The sequence below is a fragment of the Lagenorhynchus albirostris genome, chromosome 10 (assembly GCF_949774975.1).
Source record: "Lagenorhynchus albirostris chromosome 10, mLagAlb1.1, whole genome shotgun sequence".
Classification (NCBI taxonomy): domain Eukaryota; kingdom Metazoa; phylum Chordata; class Mammalia; order Artiodactyla; family Delphinidae; genus Lagenorhynchus; species Lagenorhynchus albirostris.
The window spans coordinates 94,989,652-95,008,058 of record NC_083104.1 but is presented as its reverse complement, the minus strand read 5'-3'; the positions used below and the strand labels follow the sequence as shown (position 1 = coordinate 95,008,058).

At 42.1% G+C, this 18,407-nt stretch overlaps 1 protein-coding gene across 2 annotated transcripts in view; it reads left to right on the top strand.

Annotated features, from left to right (window-relative positions):
* The window catches only part of LOC132527706 (phosphatase and actin regulator 1-like), a 281,505-nt gene that overhangs the window by 135,844 nt on the left and 127,254 nt on the right, over positions 1-18,407 (top strand). The window contains exon 3 of one of the 2 annotated variants that reach the window (XM_060163686.1): positions 9,060-9,128. The exons of the other annotated variant lie outside the window; for it this stretch is intronic. Coding sequence (XP_060019669.1) covers positions 9,060-9,103 — 44 coding nt within the window. The 3' untranslated portion in view covers positions 9,104-9,128. Of the gene's footprint in view, positions 1-9,059; positions 9,129-18,407 lie in introns of those variants that run through there. 2 annotated transcript variants of the gene reach the window in all.

Here is an 18,407-nt window from a genome sequence, read left to right as displayed (position 1 = left end):
CTAATGACCAGAGAACGTGCTCTCCTGAGCAGCGGGACCACAGAATAGGGCCCTGTGAGAGTAATGGAACCTCAGAATTCTTCTCAGTCTATGAAAATGGAGGCCTCAGTCGTTTTCATTCTCTGTTGAAACTGGGGGTTAGTCTGTTTGGGGAATATTGTGTTTCAAACAGACCAAGCAGACAACTGAGAAAAGTATGATTCTGAAACACAGAACCTGAAAACAATCTCCTGTTCTCAATAAGTAGCTCTGTGTTTGAGGTGGACCAAATGCTGATTTTATTTATAGGATATTTGTATTTCTTTTTCCTATCAGCTATTTCCTGCTTATCGGCCACAGTTAGATGGGAATTTATTGCTTAGATAAAAATTAGGTCAAATGTCATCATAAGAAAAAGATCTGTAAATTACACATAAAGCACTTAGAGCCAGATTAATATAGTTACAGGCATGCACGTTCGTACCAATCAGCATTCTCCTAGGCAGGGATAGTACTCAACGGGTGATAAAAATAATCAAGTGAGTCAGCTAACAATATGGGTTTGGGGTTTTTATATCACTGAAGCTTTATGCTATATCTTTCAGTCCTTTACCAGGATTAATGCCTATCAGGACTAGGTATCATTTTCCTACTCTTAAGATGAGATTCAATCAGCCTTCTTTAGCTAAAGTCTGTGGAAACAAAATAAGGGATTTGTATTTATAAGATCTAGGTTTAGGTCCTGAATTCACCATTTATTCACTGTAATCTTGGTCAGGTCATTTCAATCATTCAACAGACAGGTGTTGAATTCTTCCATGCCGGTTACTGTTCTGGGCATTTGGGAGGCAAAGATTAAAAGATATAGCCTATTCTCAAGACATTTACAGTAGAGTGGAGAAGCAGATATAAAATTACCCTGCAATGTGAGAGTTAAAATAACGGAGGTTATAGAAGCTGGCATGGAGAGCACACAGTGAGTTTGGGAAAAGACTGGGAGGGGCTTCTGAAGGGACCTTAGAAGGTGACAGTAATATTGATAAATTCCCCAACAATCCGCATGTCACTCATCATTTCAGACTTAGAAATTCTCTCTGGTCAGGGTCCCAGTGCCCATCAGATTCCGGGAAACCAACACGTGCTCTTCGTACTCTGAGAAAGCTGAAGTATTTATATATAAATCATAAAACCAACTTGTTACTTTACAGATAAACATACAACTGCCCAGAGGATTGGATAATCGCACCTGACACCTTAATTTCTTATCTGTCAACATGGCAATAATAATAAAGACAATACAGTCCCTATATACCTCTTAAGTATGTGGCTAAGTTTGGAGATGAAAGTCTAGCTATCAAAATATCTATCATTCATTGAGTGTTTCAACCAGGTACTGTGCTAAGTGCTTGACATGTGTCCTTTTATGCAGTGACTTTATGTAGTCCATTCTTTTCCTCCGTGTTAAGATGTAGACATTGTTCTGCCAGTTTTACAGTGGAGGAAACCAAGGGTTAGAGAATTTAAATAATTCTCCAAGGTCACATAACAAATTCAAGGTCACATAACAAATCAGCCTCACAGCCACCTTTTGAGGCTGGCTTATTCTAAAACCTGTGGTGTTAGACAGGAAGCAAACAATTTCCCATGAAGTAATAAAAACATACCTGCAAGAACTTTGTTAACTGCAGACACTTTTACAAGAATGACTCAATAAGATGTGACAAGAAACAAGGGAAAGCTAAGGAAAATAACAGCTTCACAAGTTACCGACTATTCTTTATTTTTACCCCTTACACATACTTTTTTGTCTATGGAAATATATAGCACTTGGGATATAACCATGAAAAAGCTGTCCCAAGCCTGCTTTATATCAATAAATAGTATGTACAGCCAATATATGTATTATATATGGTAAATCTATACTATTTATGTAGTAATTTAGAGCTTTTCCTTCCTGTTCTATACAAATTGGTGAGACTTTGCCATGGCTTGTATATTTCATGAATTCAGTGTTGTACCATTAATGTTGTACTAACTGATATCTAAATCTGATACTATGGTGGGTTTTATGTAGGCAAAAGTCCAGAGGCAATGAGAGAAGATAGCAATCTAGGGGGGGTTTTTTTGTTTTTTTTTTACAGCAGTGGCAAGCACACTTCAAAAACCATGTGTACAGAGTTCATTCTTAGGGAACAGGGCTATGAATTAGAGCATCACACAAGTAGCCTGCTTGTCCCACGAATGACTGAGCTCTCCTCTTGCTTATGGATGGTGCCTTATCAACCATTTTTCTGTACCCTTGCCCAGAACCAATGCGTTCACCATCGTTAACTAACATGGACTCTAATACATGAGGACAACAGATAGTGATTCCAGAGAGAACCTTTTAAAAGTTGCTGGTATTATTAGACACAGCTTTCAGAGCTAAGAAACATCAACATCACTAAGGCGCCACATGGGTTAACAGTGGTATCTTAAGTGCACCGTTCTCCCAAGTTTATGACATAAGGATTGCTTAACTATTAGAAGATAAGTCGTTGGTGTATTACATAAACGATACAATTTTGTTGGACAAGGAAGGTAGCATTATAAAGTAGATTTATAGTCTCAGATCACTCACATAATGTCATTGCCCAGCACATGTGGTCCACAGAAGTCTATCCCAGGGGGCCATGCCTCTCTTCCCAAAACATCACACACACTTTTGATATGCTGGTGACTGAAAACTATTTCCTTAATATATTAGAAACGAATTTCCAAAACATAAACATTTTTGATCATGTAGGAGTTTAAAAATAAAGTCAGTGGGCACTCTGTCTCACATGGAACTTCTTGAGCATCAGGAACGTGCCCGCTGGGCAAATGTCATGGCCCTGACTTCCTAAGAGACAGGTCCCAGGCAGGGGCTTGAAAACGGTCACCCAGCGCTCCTGTGCAAGAGAGGAAAAGCAGCGTGTGTTGTGATCTGCCAATCTGGATCTCATTTGGACTGCCCACGGGTCCTGGTAAACCAACACATGCAAATAATGGTGATAAGGCCAACTCCCAGTCTTCCTGAGACTAGAACAGCTGATGCAGGAACCTCAAGTTGAAACAAGCCTTGTAGCCTCTTGTAGTGAAATATACATGGAGATGAAAAGAAGAAACAGAGGCTGAGGAAATGCTTCACCCAGTGACCTTCCATCCCTGTGCTGTTCTAGACAAATGAGTTACTTTGCTGTGAGAGAAAAGCGTATTGAAAGAGTATAGGGGATCCATGCTGTATGCAAAGGACATGCATATAGTTGTCCTCTTTGTTTTATTGTCAGTTATGAAAATGCAGTTTACACAAGTTTTCCTTCTCAGTTGTTTTCTTTGCCTTGTCTTTAAACCTGTAATTAACCATACTCTCCAATGTAGACATAATCAGTGCAAGATCTAATATCATCTCTTCTGGCAAGCTAGAATTCAAATGCACATTTTGACCAAAGCCAGAAACTGGCCCTATACCACAATAGAAAATTTTGATTAAATCTATTTAATTAACATTTGAAATAAATATGTAATATGTACATATAAGCACACATTTGTAAATATATATGAATTTATATATATATAATTATGCTTTACATAAACGTTACATATATATATATATATATATACATAGTACTTTACACACTCATATCAATACTAGTATGTAGTAGACACTAATAGATAGTTTATAACCTGTGCAATTGAAACAACTCTGTTGCAGTGGACAGAACAATGACCTCTGCTTAGGAAGACATGGGTTCCACCCTAGTGCTTCCCCTTGCCAGCTGTGTCCTTGAGCAAGTCATTCAGCTCCCAGAACCCCAGTTTTTCACCATTAAATGGGGACTCCCAATAATCCATGAAAGGGCTTTATGAACTCTGAAATATCATTGTCAACAGCATTTACTAGCCAGCAGTGTAGATAGAGAAGCTATGAATGTGGAACCTTTACAGTATGTGTTGCCCAGCAAGGGCTTGCAGCCCGAAGTGCATAGAAGCCAATACTATTGCACCGGCTTTTAGGAGAAGAAAGAGTTTTATTGCAAGGTCGCCTGGCAAGCAGACAGGAGGCGGGGCTCAAATCTGTCTCTTGGATCTGGGATTCAGTCAGACTTTTTTGAGTTAGGGAGGACAGGCTGGTATGAGGAAGTGCTGGTGGGGCAGGATTTGAACGAAGGGCTTTATACTTGGCCCTTGAGGTATGGGATGGTGGATTTCAGCACCAGACCTTCCTGGACCACGGACCCCTCGTTTCTGAAAGGGTTCGGGTCATGTTCTAGTTTTCTTGGTTCCTCGGGGATGAAACATGGGTTCTGAGTGTTATTTGAGGAAGGCTTTCCTCCTCTGGGCATGCCCAGGTTACGACTTGCAGTTTTGGCTCTGCTGTCTCTGCAAGACAACTAGACATCCTGTTATCCACAGAGTAGGACCAGTGTGAGCTGGTCCTGCAGTTGCGTATGTATCCATCCATCATCTCGGGCTGCTATAATAAAATACCACAGAGTTGGTGGCTCAAACAACAGACGTGTATTGCTTACAGTTCTGGAGGCTGGGAAGTCCAAGATCAAGGTGCTGATAGATTCAGTGCCTGGTAAGTGCTCTCTTTTTGGCTTGCACACGACCACCTTCTGTCTGTGTTCTTACATGGTTGATAAAGCGAGATCTCTGGTCTTTCTTCCTCTACTTATAAGGCACTAATCCCATCATTAGAGTCCCCCCCTCATCATCTCATCTAAACCTGATGATCTCAGCATAGGCCTTCACCTCAAATACCATTATATTGGGGGTTAGGCCTTCAATATATGAATTTTGGAGGGATACAGTCTATAACACCATCATGTTGAGATAATCATTGTTTTGTTAACCCAAAAGAAAAAAGGTAATGACTTGAGGTTATGAAATGTCTGGAATGAGTTCTTTCCATTCAAAGCGCAAGCCAAGAGCCCCAGGCAGGATCTGACCGGAGGAAGACAGCCTGGTAAGGCATCCTTAGGAAATAAATGTGCCCTTTAAATTGATGTTAAGAAAATCAGGTTTGGGTAATCATGATTTCGTCTTGCAATATAGGATGATAATTGATTTGGTGTTTTATCTTTTTCATAAAATATACTTGTTGTGTTTTTCCAGATTTTAAAATAATAAAATATCTTCCATGTGATGCTAAAATAAATGAAAAGCCCAGTTAACTCTTTGCAGAATTGCAGGAACAACCATGAGCTAAGTGGCAGTTCAGGGAAGGCTGGCTCTATAGCAGTTCATTATTTATGAGACTAACTTGTGAGCAAACATAGGAAAGGTAAGTTAGGAGCAGAGAGGATAGCATTAAGTTTCATGCATAGATGCTAAGGTGTGATGAATTTGGTACCATGAAAAATACTTACTTTTCTGTCTGCACTACTGGTTAGTAAATGACGTTGACAGTGATATTACTTTAGAGTTCATAAAACCCTTTCATGGATTATTGGGAATCCCCATCTAATGGTGAAAAACTGGGGTTCTTGGTGATGATATCCAAGATCTTTAATCACCTGTCCTTGACATAGAGTAGTAATGTAAAAGCTGGACTCAACACTGGAATTCTGTGGGTGTCTCACTAATCCACTGAGTATCAATTACAAGTAAGGAAGATAGGTTATAGGTACATTAATTCAGTGTTTCTCAAATTTTTGCTGCATGCATGAGAGTCACCTGAAGGGGTCATACAAACCCAGAGTGCTGAGTCCCATCCCCAGAGTATCTGATTCAGTTGGTCTGGGGTAGGGCCTGAGAATTCGCCCCCCCATGTTCCCAGGTGATACCAACGTTGCTGGTTCAAAAGGGTGATGCTCTTTCAAACTCCACGTAATTAAGATAGAAATTACACCCCAATACTGAGTGTTAAATTCTAAGAAAGAGCTCCTTAAGCTAATTAGTGCTTTTGAAGAGATCAGATGAAAAATCATGAGATAAACATGGAGCTCTCCACAGATTAGCACAGGACTTAGTTTCCATTGTGGGTTTCTTCAGTAGGTTAAAGGATTTCAAGTTTCATTTGTATAGCCCAGCACTTTATAATCAACTGCATTCTTTGTTCTTGATTCTCTATTTTGTGTCATTGATTGAATATTTGTCCTCTCTGTCCACACAACTAAGTATGGCGTGTGGGTGCTAATGTGGTAGAGCTAGGTAGAGCTAGCCTAGGGCAAGAAGCAGAGGGTAGAGGGAGAACAGGTGGAAGGTTGGGTCAATGACACATCCCAATTTGGCCAGGTACCATCCCAGCTCTTAAAACTGAAAGGTCCCCATCCCAGGAAATACCCCAGCCCCGGCAAACTAGGATGGTTGATCACACTAACAGAAGGTTGCCAATGACCTTGGGGGAAAGTGGAGAGAAGGGAGGATAATAACTACGGATCACATCATTATATTAGCATCGCTGCTGCACACTGGTGAAATCCTTTGACAATTATGGCATCCTAGGAGCAAAAAATATCCTTCAGAAATGACGAATTGATCTGACAAATACCAGCAAGGTCATGCCTGCTGCCTCTGTCTAGATTCCAGGGTGAAGCTATTGTTGAAATACCGTGCAGCTGCTTAATGGGTCCACATGTGTAGAGACAGTCCTCCTCCCTAAGCTCTTCTCATCTCCAGCTCCCTGGTCTTTTCTTTCTCTCTAGTGGGCACCTATGTACACCCTTTCCGCAGTTACTGCGCTAGTCTTTGGGTAGTCTAGAGCTGTCATAATGTGCCGTTGTGAAAGCTTCCTCGTTCTCAGTGCTATTCAAATGTAGCTTGCAAAGCTATAAAATTAAAGGTTTTAACTCCTTGATTTCCCAGGACAGTCCCACTTTCAGAGAGCTTGTCACATTGTCCCCACAAATATCCATGGCCTTTTTGGATCGGGGGGAGCAATTTTTGGCATGGGAAGTTTGATATTATGTTTTCCCACAGCTCTGAAACCTTATGATTCTATTCGCCAAGGAATGCAAATGACCCAGTAATGAAGCTCAATGGGAGAACTTGAACCTTTGTGCCCTTCCTTCCATCCTTTAGTTTTCGCCCTTTCTCTCCTCTACCCTCACCCTAAGAAAGGCGCTCTCGGGAACAATTGAAGGGGCCCTGAGTTACTGTCTTTCTGACTGAAAGAAGGAGATACACAGCTTTTTCAATTATGTTTGATGTCACCTGTGAATAGGCACCATACCCAGCAAATTTCAGCCTGAGCTCCCGTTTGGGGGAAGAAACATTGTGATAAATACACCAAGAGTGTGTACTTTTGCTGTGTCTAAGTCATTCAAGCTGAGGGAGGGGTTTGTGACTTGCAGACTTAAAGCTTTTCACTTCCTCTCATCCAGAACAAATGGTGTATCAAGCCAGCAGATTTCATGTGTTACAGGACCTGAGCTTTTCCTGGTAAAGGAAAGAAGTTAGAAAAGTATTCTGGTTGCCTTTCAACGTTCACACGTGGGCTATTTTAACCTCTTCCTCTCTCCCTCCACCCACATCCCTGGTGAAGGACTGATTCCACGCAACTCTGAAGTTCTCTCATCTGTTCCTTTCTCCCCAAGAGACAATGGAAAAGTTTCAAGAATTCTCCCCTCCAGCCCAATGCTGCTATTCTGTTTCTTGGAAAGAACTTCTGCCTAAAAGGCTGAGCCTGTTCAGTCCTCTCTGCCCACACACATGCCATGTTTCTGCAGGTTGAGCTGGGGTAACTGAAAAGGCACATTCAGAAGGTTCCATTTGTGTTCACGAAGGTTAAGGAGCCCCTGCAGGGCACCTAACTTCCCTCTGCAAATAAAACATTCTGCAAGTTGCCTTGTTGAGAAGAGACTGTGTTTTGGTGACAGAAAAGAACTACCAGCAATAGATGGAGGTGTTTTCCGCAGCCTTGTATGCTAGGGAGTCAAGTGACCGTAGGTGCCAAGCTAGTCTTTCTGGTTTTCACTGCTGTTGAGCTAAAGTAAAGCTTTCGAAAGAAACACGTGGTCCCTCATGGGTTCCTGAGCTCGAGTCCCACTTTGCAGAATGCTGTTATTTCTCCTCTTATCCCCTCCTCTCAATTGCCTGTTGTGTTTACAACATCTTGAGTGTAGCAAATCGTTAGGAACTGGTAGTGGGGAAAGAGAGAGAGATAGGGGGAGAGGGAGAGAGAGAGAGAGAGAACATAGGAGATGTAGGTATAGAGATAGAGAGAAAAGGAGAGAGAGGGCATAGGAGGCACAGATACAGAGAGAGAGAAGAGAAACAGAGAGATAGAGAAAACAGAAAAAGAGAAAGATATAGAGAGAGAGAGAGAGAAAGAAAAAGGTAGAGAGAGACAGAGACAGAGAAGAGAAGATAGAGAGAGAAAGAGGGAGACAGGGAGAGAGATAGGAGAAAGGGGAGAGAGAGAGAGAGAGAACTGGACACAAATGTCCTCTGTTCTGGGAATGACAGATGACCTCTACGTGGACAGCTCTTCTGGGCAGGGTAGACAGGATGTAAACCAGGAGGTACTGAACCTGACTCATGTAAGTCACAGTCTGGAGAATCACAGAATTTAAGGAGGAGGTAATCTATCAATAGTTTAACCACCAGCCTTTGTAGGTGGAGTGAGAGGAGAGTCTAGGAGAGATTTCGTGGCTTGTGTGGACTCACGTAGTTAATTACCAACAGTACAATTTGCGAGACTACTAAGCTGCTTCAGGCACTGGTGGAAAAACAATAAGACCCCCAGCAGAGGGGGATTTGCAACATGTTTGGTCCAGGGCTCCCTTTGACCACCAGCTTGGTCATTTGGTGGCCCTATGGCCTTCAGTTTAGAGGACAAGACCCAAAGCCAGGTCAACGTTACCCATGTGCAGCTCTCTGATCATATCGGCAGACTCCACCCCGTGTGTCTCCTGGGGTCTTTGGCTGCTTCGAGGGACCGGAGGAGAGCCGAACCTCACTAGGCTCACTGCATACTGGAAATAGCAATACCTAACTGGTCAGGCTCTTCCAAGGATTAAATGAAAAGTCATTTAGCAGATACTTGTTGAGCCCTTCCTCTTTGCCATGCTCTCCTGAGTGCTTAACATGTATTAATTCACTTATCCTCATAGGTACAGTAATGATTCCGGCTCAGTCATCGTCCCCACTTCATTGATGAAGACATCGAGGTACAAAGAGGGCAACTGACTGGAGCTAGAGGTTCATTAATGTGATGTTGACCAAGCTACTAGAAAATGGGGGAGTTAGGATTTTAACCCGAGCAATGTCACTCAAGAGGCCCAGCCTAGTAGCTCATCCCTATTCCCACACCTGGCACAGAGCAGCTCCTCATGAAACCTGAAGTCACTGTCATTGTCAACAGTAAGAGTTTTGGAATCATATTGACCTGGAATGCCAATAGGGAAAAATAGAGCTATACAGGTTGCTTTTTTTTTTCACTCCTTTTGTTTCTTGCTTGATTTAGCTAGATTACTGGAAGAATGAAGGAAGGAGAAGGAAGAACTGGCCCACGATTCACGTGGGGTTGAAGGTAGGGGAGAGTCTGTGTGCCAAGCCCTCTTGTTTTCAGACTAACGTTGCCACACGATTCACAGCAATTAATGTTCCCATTTCAAATGGCAGATTTGGTTGGACTGAGTTTATATGCTGACCATGTGCATGAGAGGACCCCTCGAACACTTATCTCTTCAATTCCTTAAAGAGCGATAACCATCTTTTTTTAATTAATTTTTATTGGAGTATAGTTGTCCTACAATGCTGTGTTAGTTTCTACTGTACAGCAAAATGAATCAGCTATACATATACATATACCGCATATTTTTTGGACTTCCTTCCCATTTAGGTCACCACAGAGCATTAAATAGAGTTCCCTGTGCTATAGAGTAGGTTGTTATTGGTTGTCTATTTTTTAAAATTTGTTTATTTTATTTTTGGCTGCACTGGGTCTTTGTTGCTGTGTGCGGGCTTTTCTCTAGTTGAGGCAAGTGTGGGCTACTCTTTGTTGCAGTTCACGGGCTTCTCATTGCGGTGGCTTCTCTTGTCGCGGAGCACGGGCTCTAGGTGCGCAGGCTCAGTAGTTGCGGCTCGCAGGCTCTAGAGCCCAGGCTCAGTAGTTGTGGCACACGGGCTTAGTTGCTCTGCGGCATGTGGGATCTTCCTGGACTAGGGCTTGAACCCGTCCATGTCCCCTGTATTGGCAGGCAGATTCTTAACCACTGCACCACCAGGAAAGCCCTAGTTGTCTATTTTAAGCCATCTTTTTTTATTGTTTTTCATGATGCTATCTGAACTTACACTCTAAAGATGTATTCTGTATAAAAAGACATTTCTGGAGATGGCAAACTCAATAGGGAGGTGGAGGAGAGGATGCATGAAAGACAGAGGGGATGGGAGAAAGTCTATAGTCTATCAAGACATATGGATGAAGACTTTCTCATCAAATTTCACCAAAATAGCACCAGGGGCAGATAACGGACACACTGAATAGAAATACAACATGGAAGAGAGAGAAAGAAGCCGGGGAGGGAAAAGAGAAGAAAGCTATCAAATTCTTTCTTACCATCCTGGCCTTTTCCCAGAGGATCATGCAGAGAGTTAGAAAGAGGGTATGAAAACTTAAGGACAGTTTAAGACATGCCCAGGATCCAGACCCCAGGCAGGCATCCCGTTCATTTAAAACGATGAGAAATTAATATCTTTGAGTAGTCCCTTCACCAAAAGTCAGGAACCTCAATCCTATCCATAGAGTATCTAGAACCTCTTAACAGTGAGAGTAACCTAGAACATGCCCCCTGTTAAGATCCAGGTCTTGAGTAACCTGTCCTCATGAATTCATTACATAATCAATAGCAATGGTCCAGCATCCTCTCTTCTTCATCCAAGCCCCTTCCCACTGCCACCCACATCCTCCTTCAGATCTGCATCCACCTCCTTCAAATCTGAAGCCATGATTGTACTTCAGCAATAATCACTCTGAGTCAGGAGAGAGACTCACAAGGCAGTGATATATCCCCAGCCTGGAGCTGACAGTGCTTCCCCAGGGCATACAGAATGAGGAGCAAATTTACTATGCCATTCAGGTCTTTCTCTCATCTATCTCCGCCTAACAGCCCAGCCCTATTTCCCACCCTTGCACCATCCTCCTAATAACCCAGGCCAATCTCATATTCCCTGGACCTCTACCTAATAGTCTAGTCCTATTTCCCACCCCCTGAACCTCTACCTGATGTGCAGCCTTATCTCCACCCCCTAATATCATAGCCCCATCTCAACCTCTTGTACCTCTCCCTGGTGGTCCAGCACTATCTCCCATCCTTTGTACTTCTCCCTAATGATCCAGCCCTATCCCCACCCCCCCTACACCTCTACCTAATAGTCCAACCCACCTCCCACTCCTGTACCACAGTGATGGTCCTACTGTAAGCCCACCTGCTGGTCCAGCCCTATCTCACATCCCCTGAAACTCTGCCTGAGTTTCAGCCCTGTGCCCTTCATTTCAACTAAACTGGACCCTTTGCTGTATAGCAAGCCCATCCTCCTCTTTCCTGCCAACCATGGTGCCTATGTTAACAATGTTTTCTCTGCCTAAATGCCCTTCATACTCTCTATTCTTGAAATTTTACCGCCTGTGTGAGATTCCTTTGGATTGGAACCTCTCCTTCCATGTTCTCTGTCTATGGCTCTTCTTCTTTACCCTGCTTGAAGTATTGAGCACATTCTCTTTTAATAATTATACGCATTCGTGTGTATCTTTTGCACACACACAAGATCGTAAAGGCGAACTTGGGTGCAATGCCTTAGATCCTTTTAACGAAAAGTCCCTGAGCTCCTTTTCTGTGCCAAGGATTGTCCTAGGTGCTAGGGTTATAGGGTGACTAAGACATGGCCATATATGACCTTATGTCATAGTCTGAGAATTTATATGGCCCTAGAGCACCTGACAAAGTGCCGGTAACAGATCCTCAGTACCTTTTGTTGGATAGAATGAAAGGGGAAAAACAAATGAGCTGGCTGAATGATCCCTGTAGCTGAAGAGGGGCACAGCAGAAAACTCCAACGCTTCCCATGCATCAAGAGCATCCCTAATTGGCTCAGAGAAAACATACACATTTTCTTCAATACGTTGTCAGAGACTGTGGCAGCACCTGTAGGTGTAATAACACATTGCTCTGTCAATTCAAAGAGATTCTTTGACACACTGATTTCGGGGAAATGTGTATCTTGTTTGGAACACTTTTCTTTTCCTTTTTTCCCCTTTTTTCAGAATGTTGCTCTACAACCTAATTCCATTCATCTAACTGGAAGATTCATTAATGTATGATTACGTGTTTCATCAAGGGGATTTTATGAATCCCCTGTTTGGAGAGGGATTTGGTACAATGATTTTTATTAGAAAATGTCAGCCTCTGAAAAGTTTAAAATGATCATCATCCAGAAAACACAATGGAGCCTGATCCCTCGGGAATTTTACCTGGAGGGTCTACAACAGGTACATGCATCATTGCACATGCAACACACGTGCATTCGTTTCTTTCTCTTCTGAATAACATGAGATCTCCCCTTCTGAGTATGTCAAAGCTTCACAACCCCATCCTCATAACACATACTTTCCCTTCCATCTGAAAGTAAGGAGCCACACATGTTCATTTTATGATGGGGATCCTTGGACTGGTAAGAGTTGGAAGCTAGCTTTTATCAGCTTCTAAAGGTCTTCACCGAAGTGATTTTTTTTTATCAACTTGCTCTCAAAACCAAGTGCTAATATCATTCCCTGAGGAAAAGTAGTTCTCAAAGCCAGGAAATAAAATCACCATCTTGGGACTAGAACTATAATTATCATCTATAAGGAATGAACTTAGGTTCGTGGAGAAGTCACAGGAGTCACAGGAGACTGTCAGTAAATATGTGGCTGAAACACAGAGACCCAAATCTAGTCAATCCAGGGAGGAATCAAAGGCATATGATGGTCACTATGAAAGTTGAAGGCTAAAGAAGAAGAAAGGCTTCCTAACAGAGAATAGGAAGCCAAATTCAAGCAAAAGGGGACAGATAAAGAATTTGCCAACATTCACTCAGCTCTGGGAGCCGTTGACCTTGGCACATGAGTCTGTAGATCTGACACCTGATTCCCTAGGCTTTGACATGTCTCAGGTGTACCCCCCCCCAAATGCCTCAAAACTCTTCACTGTGTTTAAATGTCCTATCTCACAATTTTTTTTATAGTTGGTTTGTTCTAATCAAGATCCAAACAAATATCTCACATTGCATCTGGTTCGTACACCCCTTTTCATTCATAAGTCTCCCCCCTTTATCATTCCATTTATTGTGGAAGTAACAGTAGAATTTTTTTTCTTTCATCTGTAGAATTCCCCACATTCTAGATTTAGTTCACTTCATCCCTGTGGTGTCATTGAACATGTGATTCCATTCCCCATATTTCCTGTAAACTGGCTCAGTTAGATTCAGGTTCAGTCCTTTGCCATAAGTGGGTAGTCACTTCATGGGTAGTCATGGAATATCTGCTTGTCCCACTTTTAGTGATGTTAAGATTGATTAATGGGTTTAGGTATCATCAGCCTGAAGTTGTCAAGTATTGTTAGGTATTCTCATCCATTCTGAAGTTCTTCATCAAATTTACATCTAAATATTTTAACAGCCATTAACGATTCTTGCTGAGATTCACTATTTTATTTCAGGTTGAAATGGTCTTTTATAATGCGTTCATTTCTTCTGCATTTATTAGCTGAATTTTTTTTAAAGAAAAATGTTCCCTCATCCAACTTTTGGTTACCTCGAAATACAATTTCAGGATGTGTGAAAGGCAGGCTGTATGATTCATTACATTTTTCCTTTTGTTTATAAATAGTCAGAATAATGAGTTGGTGACCAGTGAGTCACCATGAGTTTTTGTACCATTATGAACACATGGGTTTTAAAATACCAAATGTGTTTTAATCCATTGCTGTCATTATTCCTTTTGATGCTCAAACTGTGTCATGTTTGGCCAGTAGGAGCCCCTTCAAGTTAGCTCCTGTGCCTTTTGAAATGGTTCCAGTAGTCTCTGATAGCATTCTTGCTTTCTGGCCTAATAAGATGTCCAGAGCTCGTTTTGTGCATTTCCTATCCTATTCCCAGTGTCATCCATCTCTCCAAGGAGCCCTCGTTCCTTTTTAATGGGAAGTGACATTTTAAAACCACAATTGAGATGCTAGGGGTGCTTATTACTACTGGATCTTCATTGCTTCTTAGCTTTATCATTGGACAGAACTAGGAAATATATAAGGTATGGTGACTACAATAGAAAGAAAACTTCTCTGTTAAAGGTGTGCACTGTAGTATTTATTAGTGATATATTATAACACGATGGCTTGGATTTGTTTGAAAAATCCTAACGTTTTAAAAGCAGAGGGGTGGAAAAAAGGTTTGGAAAATGTTATTGGAAGTGAATGATGGGCATGTTTTTCAAACTATTTACTCCACTTTTACTGGATGTTTGAACATCTCCATGATAAAAAGTTTTGAAAAGGGGTTATATCACACACACACACACACACACACACACACACACACACTCCTACCTTTTCACTTTTCTTTCTGATTTCATGTACATAGAGCAACATCTTAATCACTCAGTTCTCTTAGTATCTTGTTACAAGGAAGAAAGTAGGGGGATACACAGCGTGAGTATTTTAGACCCTAAAAAGGAGAATCCCCTATTATACATTAATGAATTATGAACCTGGTTTGTTTCAATCCTGTGACTTTTTTAGTTCAGCCTTCCCTCATGTTATGAGGATGCCCCTGAAGGTCTTCGTCATTCTTGTTCTTTGCTATAGTTCTCTAGATGTGCTGGATCCAGGTATACCCTCCTCAAGGTGGGCAGGGACCACATCTTTGTATTTTCAGTGCCTGGTACTCCCATGTTGTGCGATTCTTCTAGGTCCATTTTTCTCTTGAATTCTAAATGTATTTCTTAAAGTAAGACCAGTTTAGATCAGAGATGAAAAAGTAATACATGTTTATTTGGTACACACTGTATCACCGTGCTGGGCACCAGATGTGCAAACATAAATAAAACACAGTGCCTGTTCAAGGAGATTACATTTTCAGGGGAAGGAAAGACATGGAAACCAGTAGATGCCCACAGAGGCTTTAAGTAGCTTGGAAGTTAGTGGAAGAGAAAAACTTTCTGTGTGAAATACAAGCACTGCATTAGATGCTCCTGTAAAGGGTTTTTGAAACATAAAGGAGGACCAGTTAATTCTGAGGAAGCACAGGAAGCCTAGAAAAGAGGTAGTATGTGAAATGAGCCTTTAAACATAAGTAGGAATTACCCAGACAGTGAAAGGAAATGGAATCAAGGGAAGAGGAGAGGATTATTTAGGGAGGGGGAGGTGAATGTCCACAGGCAGAGGAGTATGAACCAAGAAGGACATAAGGCAAGGGACTTTGTTTTCTGCTTTGTTCAGGAACAACATATGGCTGTGACTCTCAGCCCCACAGGCGAAATCCAGCCCCCCAGCCCCCTGTGTTGTAAATAACAGTTATGGGAACACAGACGCCACAATCCAGCCCCCCACCCCTCCGTGTTGTAAATAACAGTTATGGGAACACAGACACACCAGTCTGTTTACAGAGAGTTGATGGCTGCTTTCGTACGACAATGGCAGAGTTGAGTATTTGCAACAGAGACCTTCTGGTGTGCAAAGCCTGAAATGTTTACTATCTGGTCCTTTGCAGAAATAGTTTCCCCACCTCTTCTCCAGAACCGTATTTCTCAAACTTTAATGTGCATGTAAATCACTTGGGAATCTTGTCTAAATGCAGATTCTGATTCAGTAGGACTAAGTGGACCTAAAACTCTGAATTTCTAAGACGCTTCCAGGTGATGCCAACGTTGCTAGACAGTTGGGGACACTCTGAGTAGCAAAGGTCTAGAGAGACTCTGGATTCTCAGAGCTTGTTCTTCTGGAAGGACAGTCTATCAGAAAGCACCTGAGAGTTGAGGATATAGACAGAGCTGACCTTATTTCTGGATACAACCTGACTTACTGCAGTTCACTGAGATGCAGAGCCCTGTTTCAGTAACTACAGCTTAAGCTATTAGAAGAACAGTTTCAGAAACCAAATGGTCATTCATCATGTCTTTCTTCATCCTCAAAACAGGGCTATACCATAGTACCATATGCCTGCATCCATTCTCTCCACTTCTATTCCTTTTCAGCTAAAGCTCTCCTCATTGGTGGGCTACACAAGGCTCCCTCCCATTTACTTCATCCCCACTGGACCACCCATCTACATGCCTTTCTTAGCCACAATAGTATGGTGCCCAAACATTTTTCCAAATGTAGTATCAAACTAAAAGGACCTCTTGTAAAACGTAAGAAGAGCAAATCCAGTGGGTCTCTACCTTGAACCATAACACATAGAATAGCAATCCTGATTTCCACCTACCCGTTAACAAAATCCTTATAAACATTACAGAAAAATAAGAACGCATACTCGAATGGCTTAAGATATGCTTTGCTTATTTCAGCTTGCTGTTCTGAGAGTTGAAGTTGGGACCAGCCCCTACTCTCCTCTTATTTTAAAATAGAGCATTAGGGACTTCCCTGGTGGTGCAGTGGTTAAGAATCTGCCTGCCAGTGTAGGGAACACGGGTTCAAGCCCTGGTCCAGGAAGATCCCACATGCCGCAGAGCATGCCCGTGCACCACAACTACTGAGCCAGCGCTCTAGAGCCCGCAAGCCACAACTACTGAGCCTGTGCACCACAACTACTGAAGCCCGTGCGCCTAGAGGCCGTGCTCTGCAACAAGAGAAGCCACTGCAATGAGAAGCCCGCGCACCACAACGAAGAGTAGCCCCCGCTCGCCGCAACTAGAAAGAGCCCGTGCACAGCAACGAAGACCCAATTCAGCCAAAAATAAATAAATAAGTAAATAAATTTATAAAAAAAAATAGAGCATTAGAACCAACTCAGATCTGGCAGATATTGAGTCTGAAAGAAAATTTTAAAGCATCTGGCATTCAAATGTGTTTATTCCTGGCAAAGGATTTCCTATTTTTTCATCAAAAAAAAAAAAGAAAGAAAAAAGACTTATGTAAAGAACCAAGCTTAAAGGGCACTTTGGACATCAATAGCTCTCAAAAGAATAACATTTAGATGAGTTAACTCCAAATGACTCAGAAACATAAGGACTGAATTCCCACAGAAACTTTACATGTGGACTTTATACTTAGTGTGTTCAATAGAGTGCATGTTACAATTTATCTGGAAAATTTTTTTATCCCTTATCATGACAGCAAAGGTTTCTTGGTTCTCCAAGAGCCCTGGGCCAGGAGCCAAGAGTGAGAGTCTCCACTCTGTCACTAACTCAGTTATGTTTGGCAAGTCACTTAAACTCACCAGCTCAATATCATGACCGCTGAGGCCCATTCTAGCTCTAAGAGCGGAATTGTTGGATTTGCCCAAGGTCACTGAGAGCCAAGTAGGGCCAATACTCAAGCTCAGCCTTCTGGTATCAAGTCAAGGGCTTTCTTCAATGTTCTGTGCTGCCTCTAGGAATAAAAATCATCCATTTATTACCTTGTACTTGACAGACCAGTAAACGGAAGCTGCCTAGTCCCCTTTGACCTGTAAGTATAACCCCTCGTGTTATTCAGCTGTTCTTCTGTTTTCTGGGCTAACACTGGAAATCTGGGCTAACACTGGATATTTATGTCCGCTCCCATGCAGCAATGGAGACTTTCAGTTAGTTCAGATCAATGGGGAAATTGCTAAATAAGCTTGGCTTGCATTGTCGTGTGTTTCAAGCTTTTTGGAGAGGAACTGAAGAAACCAGTGTGACCACATGATAACAGGTGCCTTAAGTGTCGCTTGTGAGGTGGCAGCATTCTGTGTACAAGCGCAGAGGAAGACCAGAGACCATGCATGGAATGATGATGGTGGTCTGGTCCACCGTGTGTTTCTTGGCTACCTGTTACGATAAAGCTGTGCAGGTTAGAAACATGACAGGAGATTGGGGACACTTCATAACCAATCTAATAAAGCTTTCCAGTGTGTCTGTTTCACAAATATTTCTCGATGAACAGAAAAGAAAGAGAGCAAAGAAGTGCAGGTGAATAAGGACAAATTCGTCGCCTCTACAAGCAGGGCTGCTGCTGGTCCATCCAGTGCCTCTGTGCCAGTCAGGAAAAGGCGCCCCTCTGCACACACAGGGCTGCGTGAGCAGAGCAAAGACTGGATTTCACGCATACTGTCTGTAGGGCCTCCTATACAAAGAACAAATATTTAAATGCTGCTTACAATGTGCCTGGTGTTGTCCTAAGTGAAAGCATATGTTAATTTTGTAACCTTCATAATAATCCAACGATGTGTTATTTATAGTTGTAACAATACTCATATTAGCATCATTATTATGCCCATTTCACAGATGAGGTAACTGAGGCAAGAAGCAG